This window comes from Rhipicephalus microplus, chromosome 8 (genome assembly GCF_043290135.1).
Source record: "Rhipicephalus microplus isolate Deutch F79 chromosome 8, USDA_Rmic, whole genome shotgun sequence".
Classification (NCBI taxonomy): domain Eukaryota; kingdom Metazoa; phylum Arthropoda; class Arachnida; order Ixodida; family Ixodidae; genus Rhipicephalus; species Rhipicephalus microplus.
Window position 1 is genome coordinate 51,299,086 of NC_134707.1, and position 20,942 is coordinate 51,320,027.

A 20,942-nucleotide genomic window follows, 5' to 3' on the forward strand; every position below is an offset into this window, starting at 1 on the left:
CAGCTATTGCTTCTGTTTGCTTCGTTTAGTGCAGCGCCGTTCACACCATTGTTGGCTCGAAGTGTCTTCGTACTTGTTGTAGCTAAGTCGTGTAATATTATGGCGTACTCCTGTCGCACGGCAACCACCTAACTCTATTAATCATGACGACAGGCTACGCCTTCCCCCTACCTATGATGGAGAAGGGTGCCGAGGCTGCACGAAAGTTTTGAACCAGCTAAAACGGATATTCTAACCACTGTAAGTTCCATATTATGACATGTATTCGCGAAATTCTTGTGGTAGCATGGTCACATAGCAAAAGTGCACATACTTCTTTTCATTACAATTTTTGGACTTCAGGGTTGTTTACTGGCCCTTTAAGAAAGAGAAATGCACAAAACTCTACTTATGTTTTTCTTTGTTTCGTTTTATACCTCATTGTCACAAGCTTTGGCATAATAAACAGTCAACACACTGATGTAACTTTCTAATGTGTCATGTATTAGGAAAAGAAGAAGGTTAACGAGCTGAAGCGCCAAACAAACACTTATATGAAATACAGGGTCTGACGGAATCCAGTCTGGTCAGGAGGAGGCACATTAAAAGAATACGAAACACTGAGCACAATAAAGGCGCTTTAAAAGAAAACGAGACGTTTCGGCTCCCACACTGGATCCTTAATCACAACAACTGAGTCATTGTGAACAAGGTGTAGCGAGGAAGAGAGACTGCGTTGTTCAGGAGGCCGACATGGACACGCCGATCTCGCCACTTTATTTTCGGGTCCAAAGCAGAGCGGCGATGACTACCAGCGTCCGACATTCATGGGCTAATGAATCGTATAAGTGCTCTACTGTTGTGTCTTATTTGCCATTCACCTTTTGTGGGGCCTTGAGGGCACCACATATGAATGAACAAATAAACAAACAACACCGGACACACAGGTTGAAACTTGCACGCCGAATTGCACCAATGCAGATTTTCCAACTTTGTGGCTCACTTTGTTCCACTCCTTGGGCACAGTCGATAGCTACTAGGCTGATTAGCTCGACGGTCTGTTCTTTATGGATGTCAACAATGCGGCTAAACCTAAATATTGCCACTTCATCAAAACTTGGCAGTGAAATTAGCACAAACTTGCAAAGCTAGACTGAATTATCGCTTAGCGTGCTTTAAAAGTGTCCAGTGTTTCTTTCATGGAAGGAAGGAAAATAAGAGGAAAAGAACGGCAGAGAGGTTAACCAGCCTATATGCAGCCGGTTTGCTACCCTGCACATGGGAGGGGGTAGGGGTGATGAAAAATAGAGAGGAGAGAAAGAAAAGAGATAAACACAGCACATAGGGCAGCACACGCGCGCACACTCAGTCATAGTCCAGTCTTTCGCGGTGTGTGACATTGCTGTTCAAACCCGTGTCGCGTAGGAATTTCAACGGAGCTTTTGTCGCCTTCTATTGCAATGTCTTCTCTCGGGCGCTTGAAAGAATAGTGCCCACAGACATTTGGCTGTTGTCAATGTGCGCAAGAATGGACGCCAGTGACTGTCTCTGGATGTCATACAACAGAATGTGGTGTAGCGTCTCTTCGCAATGACAGGCATCGCAAAGAGTGTTGTCGACCATTCCTATGACAAATGAATAAGATTTTGTAAATGCCACTCCTAGCAATAAGCGATGAAGAAGGGTGGCTTCTCTTCGGTCGAGCCCAGTGGGCATGCGGAGAGCCATCAGGTGGTGCTGACGATTCGTCTCGTTGCTTGATGGGCACCATAGTGAAAACGTGATTTCACGCGCAAGTCGTCGAAGATTACTGGCAGCGTCGGTTCGCGAAAGTAGTATGGCTTCTTCTCGTGTTCCTTCAAGAGCTGCCCGCGTGGCAGTATCGGCATGTTCGTTCCCTATGACGCCACAGTGACTTGGCAGCCACTGAAACATCACATGATGCCCTTTCTCGTGTGAAGTGTGGAGAAGGCATCGAATTTCGAAAACAAGCTGTACGTACGGCCCGCGACGCAGTGCTGAGAGCACAGATTGTAGGGCAGCCCTTGAGTCGCTGAAAGCCGACCATTGTTGCAGTGGTTCCCGATTGACCACACAAAGTGCAGCGCGCAAAGCAGCTAGTTCCGCTGCTGTAGATGCCGTGGAGTGGTCAGTCCTCAAGCTGATGGTAACACCTCTTGCTGGGACAACTACTGCCCCTGACGAACACTGGCGGTTTGTGGAGCCATCAGCGGTTTGTGGAGCCATCGGATGTCAGTAGACGCAATGATGGAACTCTACAGAGCCCTGTTTCTCGGTTTCCTGAGATATAGCTTGCCCGTGCTGAGCAATACCTGCAAGACCAATGTTCCTGTTCTACAGGCAGTACAAGCCCAAGCACTGAGAGTGTGCCTTGGTCTGCCCAGATGTACGTCAACAGAGGCAACAATTGCAATTGCTGGTGACTGTCTGATACAAACTCGCATTGCTGTAGAAGTCCTGAGAACGCACATCAGACACTTTGCACATGCTCCCTGTCATCACCTTGCACTGTTGCCTTCAGAGAGGCGCCAAGCATTGTTCGCTAAAATGATTGTGAAGTACAACAAGAAACTTCCCTCGGGCTTCACTCCTGCATCTAAATCATCGATACCCCCTTGGTGTCTGGACGAGTGGCTTGGTTCTGGACGAGTGGCTTGGTTGGCGATCTGCGCACAGAAATCTTCTGCGACATTGATGTTTTGCCGCCTCTGAAAGAGCGCGAGCACTTTGAATGGAAAACGCTGTTTCGTAGGGTGATGCAGACCTTGCACCGTTTTCCTAATGTGTGAGAGTGGCTTGCGAGGGTTTAGTGACTCGCAAAACGTTGTCCATCGTTTCGACGCTAATCTATCCATGCGACGCCTAATCTTCTTTTGCATACTCCTGGCTGCCCTAAGATTGTGAATTGATTTTGTGCGCCGATACCAATGCTCCGCCCAGCGTCGAAGTGTTCGGAGTCGCTCCAACTCTATGTCAAAGTCGTTTTGTGCGGAAGATATCGTCACCGTGCGAGTGGCGTTTTGCATTGTGCTCTTAATTGTTTGCTCTAACCCAGATCGTAGGTCATCGCTGCAAGCATCTTCCATATCAGATTTGAAGTTGGTCCATTGGACTACTCGAATGGTCGTCCGTGGACCACAACTAGACTAGCCTTTGATGTTAAGGTAGATTGGAATGTGATCACTTCCTCGTGTCTCAACATCTGGAAACCACTTGACGTATCTCGCGAGGGAGTTGGAGACAAAAGCAAGGTCGAAACAGCTGCCGTATGTCACCCCTCGAAGAAAAGTGGGGCTACCGTCGTTCAGGAGAGTAAGGCCATAGCTGTAGGCGGTGTTTGCTAACCTGTGTCCTCTTGCATTTGTCTGCGTACTTCCCCATGCGTGATGGTGCACATTGAAATCACCTATGATGACCCATGGTGCAGTACACACTCTCAAAATATCCGCTAATCTCCTGGAATCGAGATTATTCGAAGGCGATATATAAATGCCTATGAGAGTAAAGTAAACATGGGTTTGTTCTTTTTCACAGTGATGCAGACATACTGATTGTCATCGTGAGGCGCAATTGATTGCACAACATACATCAGTTCACGACGAACAAAGACAATGATTTTGCTGCACGCACTGTTTGTTGAAGACATGACAGCTTCATATTCCGAAAGTGTTATTGGGTTCACAAATGACGATGAGTGGAAACACGTTGGTATACACAAACTGACGAAAATATGAAAGGCGTGATTTGAGTCCTCTGGCGTTCCATTGGATGACGAATGCAGCCTTGACTTCTTTTTGAAATGATGAGGTGTGTGTAGCCATCTTCTTAGTTGAGAGATTCAAGCACTGGGCTTATGGCGTCCAATACTCCAAGTGCGCTTAGAGCAGATGCTGTCTTCATGTCGACTAATATAGCTCGGATGGTTTCCATGAAGGAACCCAGCACCGAGATCACTTGACGATCTGTTTTAGGCAAATCTTCCATGGCTGGAGATGGCTCTGGTGTGGCCGCAACCTGCTGAGATTCCTTGGCAGAAGAGCAGGTCGGGAGCGTGGGCCATTCCTCCAGAGAAGGAGGCTTCTCCGCTCCTTTCGTAGAAGTGGTGGGTCCTTTTGCGGCGTTGAGTGGAACTGCTAAAGAGTGGGAACTAGCATTTCGGGAATGTGCCTTCTTTGAAGACTTCGATTATGCCAACGCCGGACTACTTCGGCTGCCTCCCTGTATGTCGAGTTGTCTCGGGCCATTTGTTTGAGAACCGCACGTTCCTTTTGGATTCGAGAACGGTCTTTCGACGAGGCAGTGTGAGGACCGCTGCAGTTGGCACACTTCAGAGTAGTCGCCTGACAGGTGTCTTCGGCATGAGGTTCAGCGCAACGGGGACACAGTCGTGAGTTGGGGCACATGCCCTTGACGTGTCCTAGCCTGAGGCACTGATGACATTGAAGTGGCTTTTGGATGAATGGCCGAACCGAATGTCGGAAATGTCCAACTTTAACATGGGGTGGTTTGCAATCTCCCTTGAAAAACACTTTCACACAGCGCGTATTTCCAAGGCGCCGCACCGTAATGACAGGTCCCTCGTTTGCAGGCTTGATGAGGATAGGCAAGTCAACATCAGGAATTGCAATGTCAATGTCATAAATTACACCGGCAATTGATTCATCATCTATTGGGAGAAAGGGGCGTATTATAATGCAGCCTAGCTCAGTCATTTACTGCAGCTGTCCTAGCACAATCACGTGCACGTCTATGGCGAGGAAGGAGAGGTTGGTGAGGGGCACGCTCTGTACATTTTTTTCAATTCTCGTTCTGTCTACAACAAACGAAGACATATCGGTTCTACGGTGTCTCTGGTCTTTCTGAAACAATTGCTGTTAATAGCGCCTAGACTTGTTTGTATAGGCTAGACAGAAAATTTGACTCTAACATTGTGTCTTGAGACAAAGTTTTGGTATATGAATGGTCAGGTAAACAAGTTTCTCCACATCCATGTGTAACTTTTTTTCACTCTATGGATCATCTCACATAAGATGAAAAGCCGTGAAAGCTCAACTAAAAAATTTCTGGCTTGGTGATTAACTCTGCATTTCATTATCCCACCCTTATTACTGTTGCCGGCGGTGAAGCTTATTTCCTTATATACACAAGTCTTCCTTGTGCGAGTTCTTCACAAAGTTTGTGTGAAAATACAGGCTAGATTCAGGTTGTAAGTTGCTGGAGTGCAAGGTAGGCGTGGTCGATTGAAACGTGGAACCATGGTCCTACGTTTATTTCCTATGTTAAAAACCCACTGTTCCCTTCATATGCACCCTTTCAAGGTTAGCACAATGGAGCATTCAGTTGGAGTGATTACACAGCCAGTGCTACTTTCGCAGCTATTTCATGCAGCTATTGGTTCAGGGAATTGATCCTGCTGGTTGCATTCTAGAAGCATTGCCATCTGTTTTTGCTTCAGAATTTCAAGTTTGGCAGAACGTTTTGCACTAGCAAGACCATGCCACCACTGCCTATATAATTTTAGAGGTACCACTTGCAGTCCTTGCTGTTACATCGTAACAGCAAATTAAGCAGGCATAGAGGTTCTTCAAATGCCTGCTGAGCACTTTTGCCGGTTAGGCACTAGAGAAAAAGTGTCTGCCCTAATGCTCTTTTCTTTCAAGCATCCCTTTCACAAGGCATTTGCAGTTGGCATTTGCACAACGCATTTGCAAGACCTTTGGCTCGAAGGTGCTGGCCAAGCCCTTGCCAAGTTGCCAGCTGATGTCGCCACGCACACGCAAGCCTGTGAATACCGGACAGCCAAGTCCGACTTGGCTTCTCGCTTCGTGCACTTGCAGCACCAGGCACTTTTTACCACACACCATTTGGTCGCCAAACGCTGTGGATCTCCGAACTCCCTTACTTCGTCTTCCCCGTCTGCATCACGCTCTCGCCTTCCTCGTCGCTGTCCACCATTTCGAATTCAAAGTGGCGACCGCGGATGTGCTTCTTCAGCTTGTTCTTGTTGGCGAGCCCCTTGCCGCAGTGCGGGCAGTAGTGAGGGTAATCACGCGCGTGCACTATGCGCTCGTGTTTCCTGGCACTACCGAGCTCGGTGAAGCGCTGGGAGCACAGACTGCACTGGTAGGGACGCTCGCCTGTGTGCGTCCGCATGTGGGACTTGAGGTGCGTCTTCTGTTTGAATGTCTTGCCGCACTCTGCACAAGCATGCGTCCCGGCGTCCTCGGTGTGGACCTTTCTGTGGCGGCTCAGGTTATTCGAGACGTTGAAGCGCCGGCCGCACTCTTTGCAGTCGTACGAACGCTTCTCCTTTGTGTGGACGCGCATGTGCTTCTCCACGTCGTCTGCCCGGAAGAATCCCTTCTGGCAGATGTAGCAGGTGAATGGCCGCTCGTGCATTTTAACCTGGTTCCTGGGGGGTGGGGAGATGCGAGAGAGAGCGATCAGCAAACATGCCAACTTTACAACATTAAAACTGGTAGGCATAGACATGGTCTTGACAAAAGGTCCACGAAAGAACACTTTGTCAGTCAAAAATGTTGCGCAGCCAGGCTCATCAGATAAAAAGCACCAAAATCAAGCAGAGATCATATGAACACAAGTTCACTAATAAAATAATATAGAGAATTGGGCGAGCTTACGAGAACTCGTTATTCAGGGGTGGAAGCGGGCTTAAGTCTTTCGGAGCAGTATAATGGGGGTTTTGTAGCAGCTTCAGAGCACCAATAGGTGTGTTTTGGAGCAATGAAATTTAGTTTTGGAGCAGACTTCTAAGGTCAAACATCACTTTTAATTTTTTTTTTTGCTTTCTGGTAAACCCGAACTATTTCAGCAGTTCTTTCAACTAAAAATTCAATGCTGAGGAGGCAACCAGACTTACCACAAATAATTATATATATATATATCCTTACAAAAGCAAAGCTGAAAGTGCAGTGACAAAAAAAAAAACATAAGCGACGCTTTGGACTAGACCTCAGACCAATGAAAAACGTTAGTGTAAAATGTTTCAATGTTAAAAATGCAATGAAAATACCGCATCCAACATGAAAAGCAACTCAAGATTAGAGATGAGGTTATCGGTTATCTTCATTTTGAACCCGATAAGACTAAAGATTAATTTAACTTATGTATGTTCTGGTCATTGAAGCGCCAGAGCCGACATGAAAACTGCGGAGGAAAATAAAATGGGTTCGCCACGCCATTGCTAGGCGGTGCATAAGAATTATATGGATAATTGACGGAATTTTGCCATTGCCGTCATGTTTCGCGTAAACACTAAATTGGTAACGTCCCCCGCGCATCGTATATTCTACCCGCAGGTAAAATCGCTCCAGCGGGGGCAACGAGCGCAGCTCAACCAGAGATTAAACGAAGTGGATGATCTCCGTAGCTTGAAAGGCCAAGCGATAGCGTCCTGCATTGCGTTAGACCTGCTGTCGAATGCTCAAGCAGAGAGGAAATACACCGCCCGTCTTGAACAAGCCTGAAAAAATGCAGGGGTCAGTGGAGCAGCAACTGTGAACTTTAAATTCTGAGGTCACGGTCGCCATCGATGGCGCGAGCGCTGTCTCGGCAAGCATTAGCGCATGGCGCTCTCAACGGAAAGAGATTGTGCGAAAAGAGCATCTCTCCATGGAGCAACCGCACTTTTTATCAAAAACCTGCATTTTGTAAAGTAAGGGAATTTCGGATCCAAAAGAGTTAGCTGTCAGCCTTATTTTCTATTTTAACGTGCTCATAACGTGGAGAAAGACTGCGACTGTCTTTTTCATTTGAGCGAACTTGAGCCCAAAAAACAAAATGTCACTGTACCAGCAACACATGTAGACTGATAGCAGGGATTGTGGGAAGATAGAGCGTTTGCAGTAGATAATCAGCCAAGAAGTAAAGCGCATTGGCACACCATCGAAGATGCCAGAGTTATCGCTAGGGGCCGCATAACAAATGTACGTGTTATGTGCGTACTCTCAACGGAAGATTATCCAGTAATTCGGGAGCACGTGCGCTATTACCATGGCAACATCACAATTTGTTGCAATTGCATTCATCGCTTCGCCGGGGGATCAGATTTTTTTTTTTTCTCAGTTTTTATGATTCGACGGTGCGGCGAGTTTTTCGCAACACTACTGCCATCTAACAGCTCCACGGTTGGAAGATAAACTCGCATAATGAGGTCTGCATACAAATGCCAACTTAACAAGGTAGGCGCATCTTGTTCACGAGGTGCAAGATTCATGCATAATTGCAAGTTCGCACGTAGTGTGGGCACCATGCATGAACCGAAATATGCTGCGACCAAACTACAAGAGATATGGTTGCAGCAGTGTCCTTTGTGTATCCAACGTGTTTCGCTCGCCCAATAACACTCGGATAACTTTGGCGCTGCACGCACGAATTGCTGTTTAGGCGCAGCACAGCAGGTCAGATTGCCGCAGCATGGCACAATTCTTGCAGCACTTGCACTACTGATTAAGCAATGCGTTCAGTGCACACAGAACAAGCAAACAACGTACACTTAAACCTCAATATAACTAACCCACATCTGTCACAAACATACTTTGTTATATCCGAAAATTTGTTATAAAAAATTATCTGCAGCACTGAATATATGGTAACGCAATTGCTCACTTACTCTGTTGTAACCAATAATTCATTATATCCCAATTGGTTTTATCGAGGTTTAAGTGCACAGGTCTTCGTTGCACAATTTACGGTAGTATGATTTTTATTACCCTTTCTCCTCTGTGTTGTGTTATGATCAACCTTTGCAGCTTGGCGCTACTTCGACGCTGGGAAGGATTCGGCAAAGTCTGCCCTGCTTCTTTTCATCGTTAATGTTTCCGAAAGGGCACCTTATGCAGCGACACATGGCAGTCGTGTTCCGACCTTTTCAAAGCTCTCAGCGCCTGTCCGCAAGCGGATTGGACAGCTGGCCGAGTTTGATGGCTTTATGGCCAGAAAACGAGCTGTCTGAAGCCAAAGCATGCCTCTGGCTTCACTTCTACTGAGGAAGGCTGAAATAAACTGAAACTTGCACGTATGCCAGTGGTTCAGTTGAAACAGCTTTTGCTAGTGCACTTTTCAGATATCGCGTCAGAGAGCAGTCACCGACGCCGAGCCGTGCCTTTACCAGGAGCGGGTGGCAAAGACTTGACTTTATTGTCACAAACGAAAAAAAAGTAACTTTGCACCCCACAATTTTATCGGACTCCCTTTGCTTATCGTTTTGTTTTGACATGTTGACAGCTGTTTGTCATTGCACAAATTTTCAACAATACATATATTCATCAACACTGAGAAAAAATTATACCACTAAAATATTTGTTGTACTGATTTGTAGGCACATTTAAGAATCACCTGCACCCCCTTAACCAGTTCACAAGCTGGTGTGCTCTGCCATGCAGTCTACTGGTGCAGCAACGGCACCCTCTCAATCATGCTAATAAAGTTGTTCAGTTTGCTCGTCACAAAACCATGATATGATAAAGAGAGTGACTGTAGTAAAGACCTCCATAAATATCAACCGCTTGGGGTTTTTTACAGTGCATCAAAATCTAAGCAAACAGACATAGCATTTCGCCTGTACATAAATGTGGCTGTTGCGGCTGGGTGTCGGTGATCCCTGAACCACGCTGATCATTCTAAAAGGTGCAGGACATGTTTTCTGTACCTTTAGTGCAAGCATGCAAGCGCAGTTGTAACACAGTAGGTGAAGCAGCATGCCGGCATCTGAACTCCAGAAAACCGGCTCACACAAACTTGATGTGCTAATGTATGACATTGCTGTAGCCAGAGAGGGGCGGGGTTGGGAGATTCAAACTCCCACAAACCGTCAACATTTGCACATTTGACTAGGCGAAATGTGAAGAATGCCAATTATGCATGGTTCGGGCTTCTTATTCTCAATTATTCAAGCACTTCACTCAAGCTTTAAGGCCAGTGGGACATCTGCTCTGTAGAGTTTTATAGCTAGGCTACCTTACTCCCTATACTGGCCTGCCACTTGTAGATATGTTTATTATTGCCCTAGGTGGTGAAGCTCCTTTCTGAAGAAATATGAACTTTTTCGAAAACTCCTTTTTTGATCTCCTTTGATGCACCTACTTAGGAGGAGTATTGGTTGATCATAAATGATTGATGGCTTGAATTTTCGTGTGTTTTTGGATGTATTGCTACTTAGCATGTAGTTTTGTCACTAGACATTGACTTACAGCATAGTTTGCCAGTTTCCAGAAGGCGCTCATACACGAGAGAGATTTGTGGGTAGTGGCGTCAGTGAGCGTTGGAAACATGCTGTTTAGACTTGCATCAGCCATGCAAAGTAACCAGCTTTTGATGAGCCGAGCGGTGAGGAGCCGAACGATTACTTTGACAGCTCGGATTTTACATTGGGGAGCGATTCGGACAAGGATCGACAAGGAGCTTCAGCCAGTGCTCTTTGGTGAGCGTAGTTTTACACTCGCTCCTCTCCCAAGAAGCTAGAAGGGGTTTGCTGTTTGCTCACATTGTTTTATTCCTCTTTGACAGAGCCTCAACAATCTTGTGAAGAAAAACTCTCCACAGCAAAACAGTTAAAACAGAACAGAAGAGCTCTTCCATCATCATCACTTTCATCAGTTCCCACTTAATGTATTTTTTGCAGGTGTCGTCTAATATGACTGCCAAGTGGTTTCTTAAAAGGCCACTCACCAGGTTTGACAATTTTGAGCTGAAAAGCGCAATACGTACATGGGGCACTCCCAGTCACGTCTGCCAAAGTTCGCAATGCTACGCGCCGCGGCAATGGGTCAAATTTCAAGATAAACGGTGCTCTCCCTTTTTTTAGCGGGTGCGTGCCCAGAAAATTAGGGCATAAAATACACGTCAGAATTGGCCTACGTACACGCAGCGCTGTGACGCTGGTCCTCTACGTAGACGACTGTGCTCTGACGTTGCCAACAGTAGCACACTACACGTCGAAAATTATTTCACACGACATGTGTAGTTTATGTAATTTGTTGCTTGAATAGATGAATAAAGCTTGAGATGAATAATGAGATGCAATAAGGGAATGCGCGCATATATTCCATTTTTCCTTTGAATTTCAACGAGATGCGAGGTTAATGTGCCTGCGTTTTGTATGTATTCGTGTCCCCGCAGTTAGTGGATCCAGCAGACGCCTAGTCCTGGAGAAGAAATGAATGGTCCTGTGCCTTCTAGTACTTATTATGCTAATCTATTCTACCGCACTTAAGCCAGTGTTTCCAAACCATCCCGCAGAAACAAGCAGTAGACCACAAAATAACGCTGGTCGACAAAACAACACCGCTCGCGTTCTCGGGGGTCGGGCTTGTTCGGGCACGTTATGCGCACGTGACTTGGTCGGATGCCAGAAAGAGTGAGGAAGAGATTTGACTTGCGAAGGCTACGCGGGCGAGTGGCAAGGGTTTTGAGCGCGCCTCCTCGCATCTTCCTTTCACGCTGTTTCAAAAAAAAAAGTTTTCTCAGCTGATAATGAACCGATTGAAAAATATCTTTGTGGCATAATGCTCTTCATCAGACACATAACAACTTCCACCATCCAATAAAATTTGTTGAGGGGCCTGGTGAGTGGTCCCTCAAGTTATTCACCACCTCCTGACAACGTAACACTGCTATAGTTTCGACAGTGACGCTGCCATTTCCCAAGCTGTCTTCTTCTCTGAAAGAGGTCACGACTGCCGACTTTCAGGAAACCTTTGCAGTGTAGAAATCATGTTACAAATGATGTACCGATGCCAAGAGAAACTGTTACGAACAATTTTAATGATGTTAACTGATTAGAGTGATAATTTCTTTTCACCAGACCCGGCCACATATCTTTTTACCAGACCTTATTTGGCATAGTGAAAAATATAAGGCATATCGGTTTGGCTGACGTTTCTTCCGCCACCGGCAAAAATGGTAAACTGTCTCACCTGTTGCTGGGGGAACGGGAGCAGTCGAAGCACGTGCAAGGGAGCAATTTGTTCGGGTGCGAGGTACGACTGTGCCAATGCAGTCGCAAGGCTGTCACAAATGTGCCCCCACAGTCTTTGCAGAAGAACATCGGATGTGTTGTTGTACCACAGTCACCTGCAGTGAATGAAATTATGCTACTCGTGCAATAGGCCTTTTTTGCAGCACATCGTGTTCTGAAACCTACGCTATGGAACTTTCAACTAGTTTATTCAGAATGTCTTACTAGCGACGAAACAAAAAGACACACAGCGCTCTTTATCTCCGCTGGTCCCGTACAGCAGGTCAGGCGTCTTCCAAGCATTAGGGAGTTTTAGTGCTGGGTACGCAAGCTCTTGGGGTGTTGCGGACTTGAGGGCGCGCGGCGTTGCGTACCCAACGCATACCCAACTGGAATGCCTTATAGAGGCGCGCATGCAAACGCAAGCTGCACGAAGGTCACACGCGCTCGTAGCGCCATAGCATCTTAATTGTCACATAATAATTATTTAATTATGTTTACGATTTAAAATGTTAAATCAAGCTTACATAGTGACATGAAGTAAACCAATTTCAATAAATCATTTTGAAATATTATGACAGTTATCAACACAGAACAAAAAAAAAAAACTTTTTCGTATGCGCCACACTTGCGACTGAAGCCAGCATCGTCGATGCCAAGCAATCCAGATGGCCGGTCGTAGTCCGACAAGCGCGACGACAGAGCAACGGTGTAACGTGCAACTCTGTGTAACTTTTAGCTTGTACGTATACTTCTTTACGTTAACGTGCTACCGGATACCAGTTTGCGTTTACCGTCCTACCAGAACGTGCCTCTACCAACATTTTGAGCTCATCATACGTAAATATGTATGCCTTTACGTTTTCGCAAACCATAAATGGTGATACTAACTGTATTTAAACTGCATTTAACTTGCATAGGAATGAATCATTGTCGCGGCAAAATCACGAGACTTTTCATCGCAAAAAATACAAGGTTGCTGTAACGATAGTGTCAGCATCTTGTGACACTTCGTGCAACCACAGTCATGAACATGTTGGCTTACGCGTAATGTTTTTGAAGTGAAAATGGATAAAAAGGTTACTAATTTGTAATAACCCCACTGCTCGGTTTTCGCTCCAGACGTACAATGCACAATGTTTCTGCAATAACAATGTTGTGATTGTCTGGTTCACTTCAGCCGCACTAGATGGCGCTACTTATTCAGCTGGTTGGAGGGCTGGCATATTTTTACTTTTTATGTTTCAGGCCATTCTAGCTTTGGTAATCTGGCTGAAACAATGTAACCGCTAATGGTGCTCGCACTTTGGCTTATTTTAACTAGACAGCGAGAGTATCGGTAGTGCGGATACCATGAGTTCCTGTGAAGGTGGACCTTACAAGGCGGCCGATTCATGCTGTCCGAGATTTGGTGCCTTTGTGCCATGATATATGTATAGTGGCTATCCACTATAATATTTGTGTTGAAAACTTATAAGTGAAAGAGATGGCGCTGGCCAGCCTAGGCTTTGCTCGCTGTGAAGGTGAATGACATCACGGGTAACATAATGCGCCAGGGCAGCTTATCTCCGCTAGGAGGCCAGTGGTGGCAGCGTTGTTTATGGCCGCGCGGACGCATTGCCCCAACGATCTGGCGACTCATCTGTTTGGGGTTTCGCGCATGCACAATACCGCCACCCCCCAACATCCTGGGTACGCAAGCTGATTGGGTACCCAGCACTAAAACTCCCTGTTGTTAGCTTCACCCCACTGCGGCGACGTAGCCCCACGAAGCCCGCTTGTACCCCTTTGGAAACCGGTGGATGACCAGCCGGCATCGGGGACTGAACACAGTACCTTCTGACGCACGAGCGTTTCTCCACTGCTGTGGCAACAGGCTACGGCTCGTGAAATCTATTAGCCCCTTCAAGCGCTTTGCACGCTTCATCACACTGCATGACTTGGGCATAGCTAACTGATGGGTGCATGCAGTATGATTCCTCGAAGAGTTCCTTGCCAAGATAAAGATGACATGCCGAACTGTAAATAACAAAGGCCACCCACAAGTGCAGTGGGCTTCCCTTTCTCATACATCATTAGATAGAGCGGATGTTCTATCGGAGAGCTTTTGGGGTTTCTCAAGGCAGGCAAACTTCTAGAACAGTCGTCCTTTGTTACTTGCATTTCGAGTAGGGCTACGGCTTTTTGTCGGCAGGCTTATAGCTTTGCCCGCCCAATTCGAAATCTCCCGGGTTAATCAGAAAAATTGAAAAGTATGCGTTTGTTTCGACCCCCGGTATAACTCTGAAACACTTCTCCTGACACCTGTGGGTCCCACTGAAATCAAATTGATAACCTGTAGCGGAACTCATTGCCCTAGTGTGTTAAACATGCTAGGAAGTAAAAGGTTGTGCAAAAAGGGGGCATGTTCACAGCGATGGGTACTGGAACAAGCTCACACGATTTATTCATGGGCAGAAACAATGAATAAATAGAAAACATGAACCGCCAAGGTCACAAGCGTATTAAAGAATAACATAAAAAATTACATACGTGCAGCCAGAAACACCTTCTCTTCACTATACAGGCTGATGGAAAGATAACTAAAACTATCACTTGCCTTTCAAACTATAGTAAGAGCTTGAATTACCAACTGTGCATTCATATTACCACTTCTTCCAATAATTTTTAAACTCATAGGGTTGAGGATCACACTTGAATGCATAATAATGCTCAGCTAAATTAGTTTTTGTCCTTTTTCTTCACATTTCACAGACACTTCCTTGTTCTGTGATTTATGCAGTGTTCTGTTCAGCCGAATTAGACCGTTTCGCCACCAAGTACAGTCAAAACCTCGATATAACAAAATATCACTTATAACCAAGTAAATGAAGAATAGTCTTGGAATAGATACAGTGTTAGAAATACACCTTTATAACGAATTTTCATATGTAACGAAGTTATTTTTCGTGTAAGATGCTACTTCGCCATAATCAGGTTTAAGTGCAACTAAATGAAAAAATGTGCATAGTTGCTCGTTTCTACCCTTTCATCTGTTTTTTTTTTTTTTTTTTGCACAACATTTTACTTTCAAGCTTGTAAAAAAACTCCTGCTCTAGGGCCAACCTCGACAGACAGCTTTTGGGTGCCAAGCATCTAAACCTCTTCTTGGTTCATAAAATACCAGGTGCGTGTGCTGCAAACAATCTCTGCACTTACGTGTCCTCAAATTCGAGGGTGTCTGGGTTTCTTGCATGCGGGTCATTGGTAGGCTCGTCTGCACACATGAAACAGGAAGGATTCAAATTATTTCAAAAAGATTAACTTTTCACGCCCAAATTGTGCCTTAAAGGCTATCAGAATTGATTGATATGTGGGGTTTAACGTCCCAAAACCACTATATGATTATGAGAGACGCCGTAGTGGAGGGCTCCGGAAATTTAGACCACCTGGGGTTCTTTAACGTGCACCCAAATCTGAGCACACGGGCCTACAACATTTCCGCCTCCATCGGAAATGCAGCCGCCGCAGCCGGGATTCGAACCCGCGCCTTGCGGGTCAGCAGCCGAGTACCTTAGCCACTAGACCACCGCGGCGGGGCAAGGCTATCAGAATGAATCTTTGCACAGCTGGAGGGTTGGCAATGGTATAGACTTCCATCTAGCAGCCTTTTGTTCTCAATTATCGGCCTTATAACGGGACCTAGGCAGATGACAAGATGTGTATCTGATAGTTTCCCTATCACATGTCCTCAGAAGTTGCACTTGTAAAACATCTGTACACTAATACAGAAACATCGGTTAACAAATACCAGCTATTAGATTTAATGACCAAATTCAACAGGGCCGCATTAAGTTTGATATTGGCAAGTTTCAAATATCTGCCTACACCTATAAATCACAACTTACAAACGAATAAAGAACGTAAGCTCCATCCCCCAAAACATGTAATGTTTGCTTTTTACCCAAGAAAGACAGTCGTATTAGCTTGTTTCTGCATTAAATGTAAGGGCTTTTTCTCGTCTAATGTAAATGCCTTTAAGTGCATTAACAGTTACAATGGTCCACCATTATTACGTAAACCTTCACTCATGGAGGAATAGCGATGTCAATCTGACAAAATCTACAACGATGTTCAAGTTTCTGACCTAATACGAATGACACAAGCATAGTGTGTGTGAGATAGTCAACTATTCACAACACTTGAGGAACATTTGACATCACAAAATTGAGCAAGTGCTATTAGGTGGGGCATTTATGCAAATTATCCGAGGCAGAGAGAGCAATGGCTGTGCGCTGCAGTGACATTTAAAATGTTAGCTGCGCTCACAGCCTTCGCATGTTTAATGGTTTTTTTTTTTTCTTAGGCTGAGAATGATTATGCCATAAACAAGGCCTCATCTTATCAGAATTTATTTTAGTTCAAGTTCGAAAATTATTGAGTTAATTTTTCAAAGCTACCCAACTCCCTGAAATTCAGCTTCATTACTTTCAATTCTAAATACTTTCAATTAAGCTTAATACTTTCAATTCTCCATTTTGCTTGATGAAATTTGATCTGAATATGAAAACACCCCGTCGCAATGGTCTGGTGGTTATGGCACTTGACTGCTACCCCGAACGTTGCAGGATTTAATCACAGTTCAGCAGTGGCTGCATTTTTGATAAGGCAAAAAAAATGTTTGAGGCCCGTGTACTTAAATTTAGGAGCACGTTAAAGAACTCCAGGTGGCCGAAATTTGCGGTCTTTCACTACCATGTCTCTCATAATCGTAGTGGGGTTTTGGGACGTTAGAAGCCAGATATTATTACTATTACTGAACATAAAAACACCAGAACACACGAACCACATCTTGGTTGCCTGAAGGGGCCAAATGAACATGCACAACAGGACGAATACAAGGGCACAGAACGTTTGTGTTTATGAGTGTTACTATTATAAAACTTGCTGCAATAGATGCAAGCATACTTTATAGGATGTGAAGAATTAATTTTCAGACTCAAGTAATGCCTTAAAAGCTAACTGAATGAATCTCAGTGAATTTTTACACTGAAGGGTTGGTAATGGTATAGTTTTCTAACCAGCAGCCTTCTGCTGTTAGTTATAGGCTTTCATAAAGAACCCAAGCAGACGACACGATGTGCATCTGATAGTTTCACTGTGACATCAGTGGTTGACATGTCAACCACTGATGTCAACCACTGATGACATGTCAGTTTCACTGTGACATGTCATCAGTGGTTGCATTTTAAATGCATTTTAAATTTTACCTGTTGTCTGGCGTGCCTAGTGCAGCTAGGGGACTATATACCAAGATGTCTCGGACTTCTGGTGGCCAAAACATTTACATGTTTCACTTCCTATGTGACAAGCTCTTTGTTAAATGTGTGGTATGGTCCATGAGATACTGTTGACGTGAGCTAAAGTTTATATAGGTCAAACAGGCCAATGTATTAACGACCACTCATTTCATGCCCTCTCGATAAGGAGCAGAACAGTGTCTTGTAGCCTGTCACAATTGATATCTATTGGACAATTTCAAATTGCCAAAAATTCAGTGAGTGCCTGTAGCATTCTTTTGAATTTATCTGAAAACACAAAGCTCCAAGTATGAATCACTAGCAGTACAATTTGGCTTTCTTTCCAGGGATCTTTTCACGTGACAATAGAGCGGCTGAGTTGCGATGAGTGGATACCTTGAAAAGGGCCAAGGAAATGTTGTCAAACGTGGTCATTGAAACTCATGCAAATGTCATATGCGTGAGCTAGTCACCGTACCTGACATCCCTTAGATGAAGTCTCGTGAATGTCCTGCAGCATTTCTGTACTTGCAGTTTCTGGAAAGAATGACTGATTTATTTATGTAGTGCATCATTTAAGGAAACACCCTGAAAGGCCAGAGCAAAAATGAGCTTGAAGGCCCAACTGTATGAAAATTGTGTATTGAATACATAATATTCTGTCTTGAAAGTGATGCTTATGGCTGCTTCTGGTATAATATTGCCAGTAAAGTATTACAGAAAAACTAGATTGCACTACTGTGAAGACTACAGAAGCACTGTTGATAAAAACTTCCTTGTGACAATCATAAGATCAAAAGATGGCACGTGAAGACCGTTTTTTCCTGTTCGCCCATGCATGCATGGAGTGTCAAGCAAATACTACGCGTCAAGTTATAGAAACAAGTTACAAGTCAAACAGGCTCGACCACGAATTGTGAGAGAGAATGGCTACAGAAATGTTAACATCCCAAAGGATATACGAAGTATGATGACAATGCGAACAGCATGAAAACCGATGGTCACTTGGTGGGGGATCCAGACTTTGGGGGTAGAAGCAATTGCCCCCCCCCCCCCTCCGCCACTCCTACAGCCTGTGCAGAACCCCCACCGCACTATAGTGCTTGTAGTCCACCTCCTATTGCCAATTAGGACAAATGAGTGAAATGACTATGAGCACACATGAATATTTATGCTATCACAGGGTTTTTTTTGTGCTACTAAAAACAAAAAGTCATGGCCACACCCCAATCTCCATTGTTACTTCAAGCGACTGACCCCCTCCTAAAATGAGTGTCTGGATCCACCCCTGTGCTCAGTCCACCACTGTTAACAACCACATGATTGCCACCAGCTGAGTCCAAAAAGGAGGAGCGATGGTTCCCCCAGTCACAGGGCCTGGTGGATTCTTGCTAGGCCCCCAGACAGAGGCAAAAAAGTCTCAGACGATCAAGTTTAGATACCGCGATACCAAAAATATTTAGCACCATGCAACGTTAGCATTGAATACTCCAGTGCTGTTCGCTGAATAAGGAATCCACTCCCCAAACTTTGACACAGGCCCACAGCCGGAAATTTCTTCGTGAAGGTGAGGTGGGTGCACTTTCTGAGAATTATGATTAAAAACACCTAGTTTCTCACTTAGTTTCGCGAAAGCATCCTCCCCCCCTTCGCCCTCATGAGAACTTTTTTTTGAGGGGGGTGGGGCGTTCAGGACCCTAAGGCTGCTCCCCCCCCCCCCTCTGCTCATGGGCCTGCGCTTTATCATAACTTTATCAGAGCCAGGTTGAAAGTTGAAAAACATTGACGTATTCCTGAAGCGGCAAGGGCAAGGTTCCATTTGACGTTGCATAAGTGGTTGCCAGACTGGAAGGGTGGTTGTTGCCAGACTGCTGCTAAATATGGCAGAAAGTGTTTTTTTTTTGTAGTTGTGGCTTTTCCGCAAGAGTTTGGTGCTATCCGCGGTGCACTTCTTCGGTGCGGAGCCTAGCAGAAGTCGAGCGCGGTGCTGCTGTGCAATTAAGAGGCCGTTTCAATTCCGTTTTAATTAACGGAAGGAACCGAGCCTAGCAGAAGTCGAGCGCGGTGCTGCCGTGCAATTAAGAGGCCGTTTCAATTCCGTTTTATTTAACGGAAGGAACCGAGCCTAGCAGAAGTCGAGCGCGGCGCTGCTGCGCAATTAAGAGGCCGTTTTAATTAACGGAATAAACCTCCCATTACAGAAGTCGAGGCGCGTTCTCTTGCTGTGTGCGCAGCTGTGCGATTAAGATATCGCGTCTCAGTATTAGGGATTACGGGGAAAACTGATTAGAGTCGCAGGAGGGGATGCGCTGCCCCCCTTCCCCCTTACTTTTCTTTTTTTTTCTCTCTCAGCTGATCGTGTCGCGTCGACCACGCGCTACGACGGAGGACGCTACGCTTCCGCGGATAGCACCAAACTCTTACGAAAAAGCCACAACTACAGAAAAAAACATTTTCTGCCAAATTTAGCGGCAGTCTGGCAACAACCACCCCAAAGTTTGGCAACAAACTTATGCAACGCCAAATGGAACCTAGCCGTGGCAAGCTCCCTATTCATCCTTGTTTGTGCTTCTGAATCTCAAGGTGCCCACATCACTGGCACCATTCCCAACGATCCTTCCATGTCTGGGGATGCATGAAGACTTGCTTTTGAAGCTATATGTCAATGGAATGCTTGGCGCGTCTTTTTTTTTGCGCGTGTGTGGCGATTTAATTATTACTTCGTGTTTAGACTCGGTAACTGAGGCATTTGTTGCAAAAACCGCAGTCTATAAAATTTTGTAATGCGAACAACACCATCCGGAAGCTCACCTTGTTTTTCGTGGTGCTTTGCGGGTGGAAGTCTTCGAGCTGGTGCTTGGGTGTCCGTGTTGACAAGTAACTTGAGCAATTAGGAAACAGGCGAGGCACGGCGTCTGTTCTCGGCGTTTTTTTTTAATTTTATTTGTCGCGTGACATCACTGCTTGAAGACCTTCAATGTCTTCATCGACAAAGTGGAGGTCGCAGACGGAACCGGAGGTCGAAAGCTTAACGTCTAGCTCTGGTAAAGTTGAAGACGTTCAGCTTGGAGAGGTAGAAATGTCGTGTTCCGCGTACCACGCGGAATCGTCGTAGCTTTCACAACCAGGCACATATCAACGAGGCATGGTTCATGAATTTTCCAAAGCACAATTCACAAACACTCAACCATAGAATAAAGGACTCAACCGCAAATTCCAAGGTGAACGTGGACAAACAGCACCTTCTCTTCCAACAACTGCCGGAGAGGCTGGGGACAGTAGCGGACAGTAGTGGACCTAGGCCCTCCTCTCACCACAACCTACTGTATTTTACTGACCTGCCCAGCAAGCGAAGCGCCAGCACGCCCTTTCTGGTATTGGCTTCTGCCGCTATGCGCTTTGTGGCGCTGCAACTTACCCCATCCGCACCGGTTGCTGGCGCCCAAAGCACAAGTCGCCGCGCTTTTTTTTTTTTTTTTTTTTGTCATCTGCTCGCACGACGCTGGGAGAAAAACAGCAATGTTTACGCGTGCATACACTCTGGACGATTAAAATGAATAAAAGCCTTTTTTTAATAAACTTAAAAGTATAATGACGATCTTGCTATGGTCTGCTCGTGCCGAGCTGCGACAGAAGCGTGTAGGTCGGTGCCGTTTGCACACCAGCAAAGCAAGGTTTCTTGATGC

At 45.4% G+C, this 20,942-nt stretch overlaps 1 protein-coding gene across 3 annotated transcripts; it reads right to left on the reverse strand.

Moving 5' to 3' along the window:
* Window positions 1-715: 715 nt before the first annotated feature.
* On the reverse strand, window positions 716-20,577 carry LOC119165416 (uncharacterized). 3 transcript variants are annotated; one of them, XM_075871794.1, is made up of 5 exons: window positions 20,068-20,577; window positions 17,735-17,806; window positions 15,176-15,233; window positions 11,937-12,093; window positions 716-6,412 (listed from the first exon to the last, which is right to left on the reverse strand). In XM_075871794.1, exons 2-5 carry the CDS (start codon window positions 17,774-17,776, stop codon window positions 5,899-5,901), a joined length of 771 nt encoding a protein of 256 aa, XP_075727909.1. In that variant the 5' UTR covers window positions 17,777-17,806; window positions 20,068-20,577; the 3' UTR covers window positions 716-5,898. The 3 variants fall into 3 exon arrangements, with proteins under 3 accessions (XP_075727909.1, XP_075727908.1, XP_075727906.1); XM_075871793.1 differs by having other exon boundaries at window positions 17,735-17,793; window positions 20,068-20,576; XM_075871791.1 differs by lacking the exon at window positions 20,068-20,577 and adding an exon at window positions 18,877-19,122 and having other exon boundaries at window positions 17,735-17,793.
* Between the last annotated feature and the right edge of the window lie 365 nt (window positions 20,578-20,942).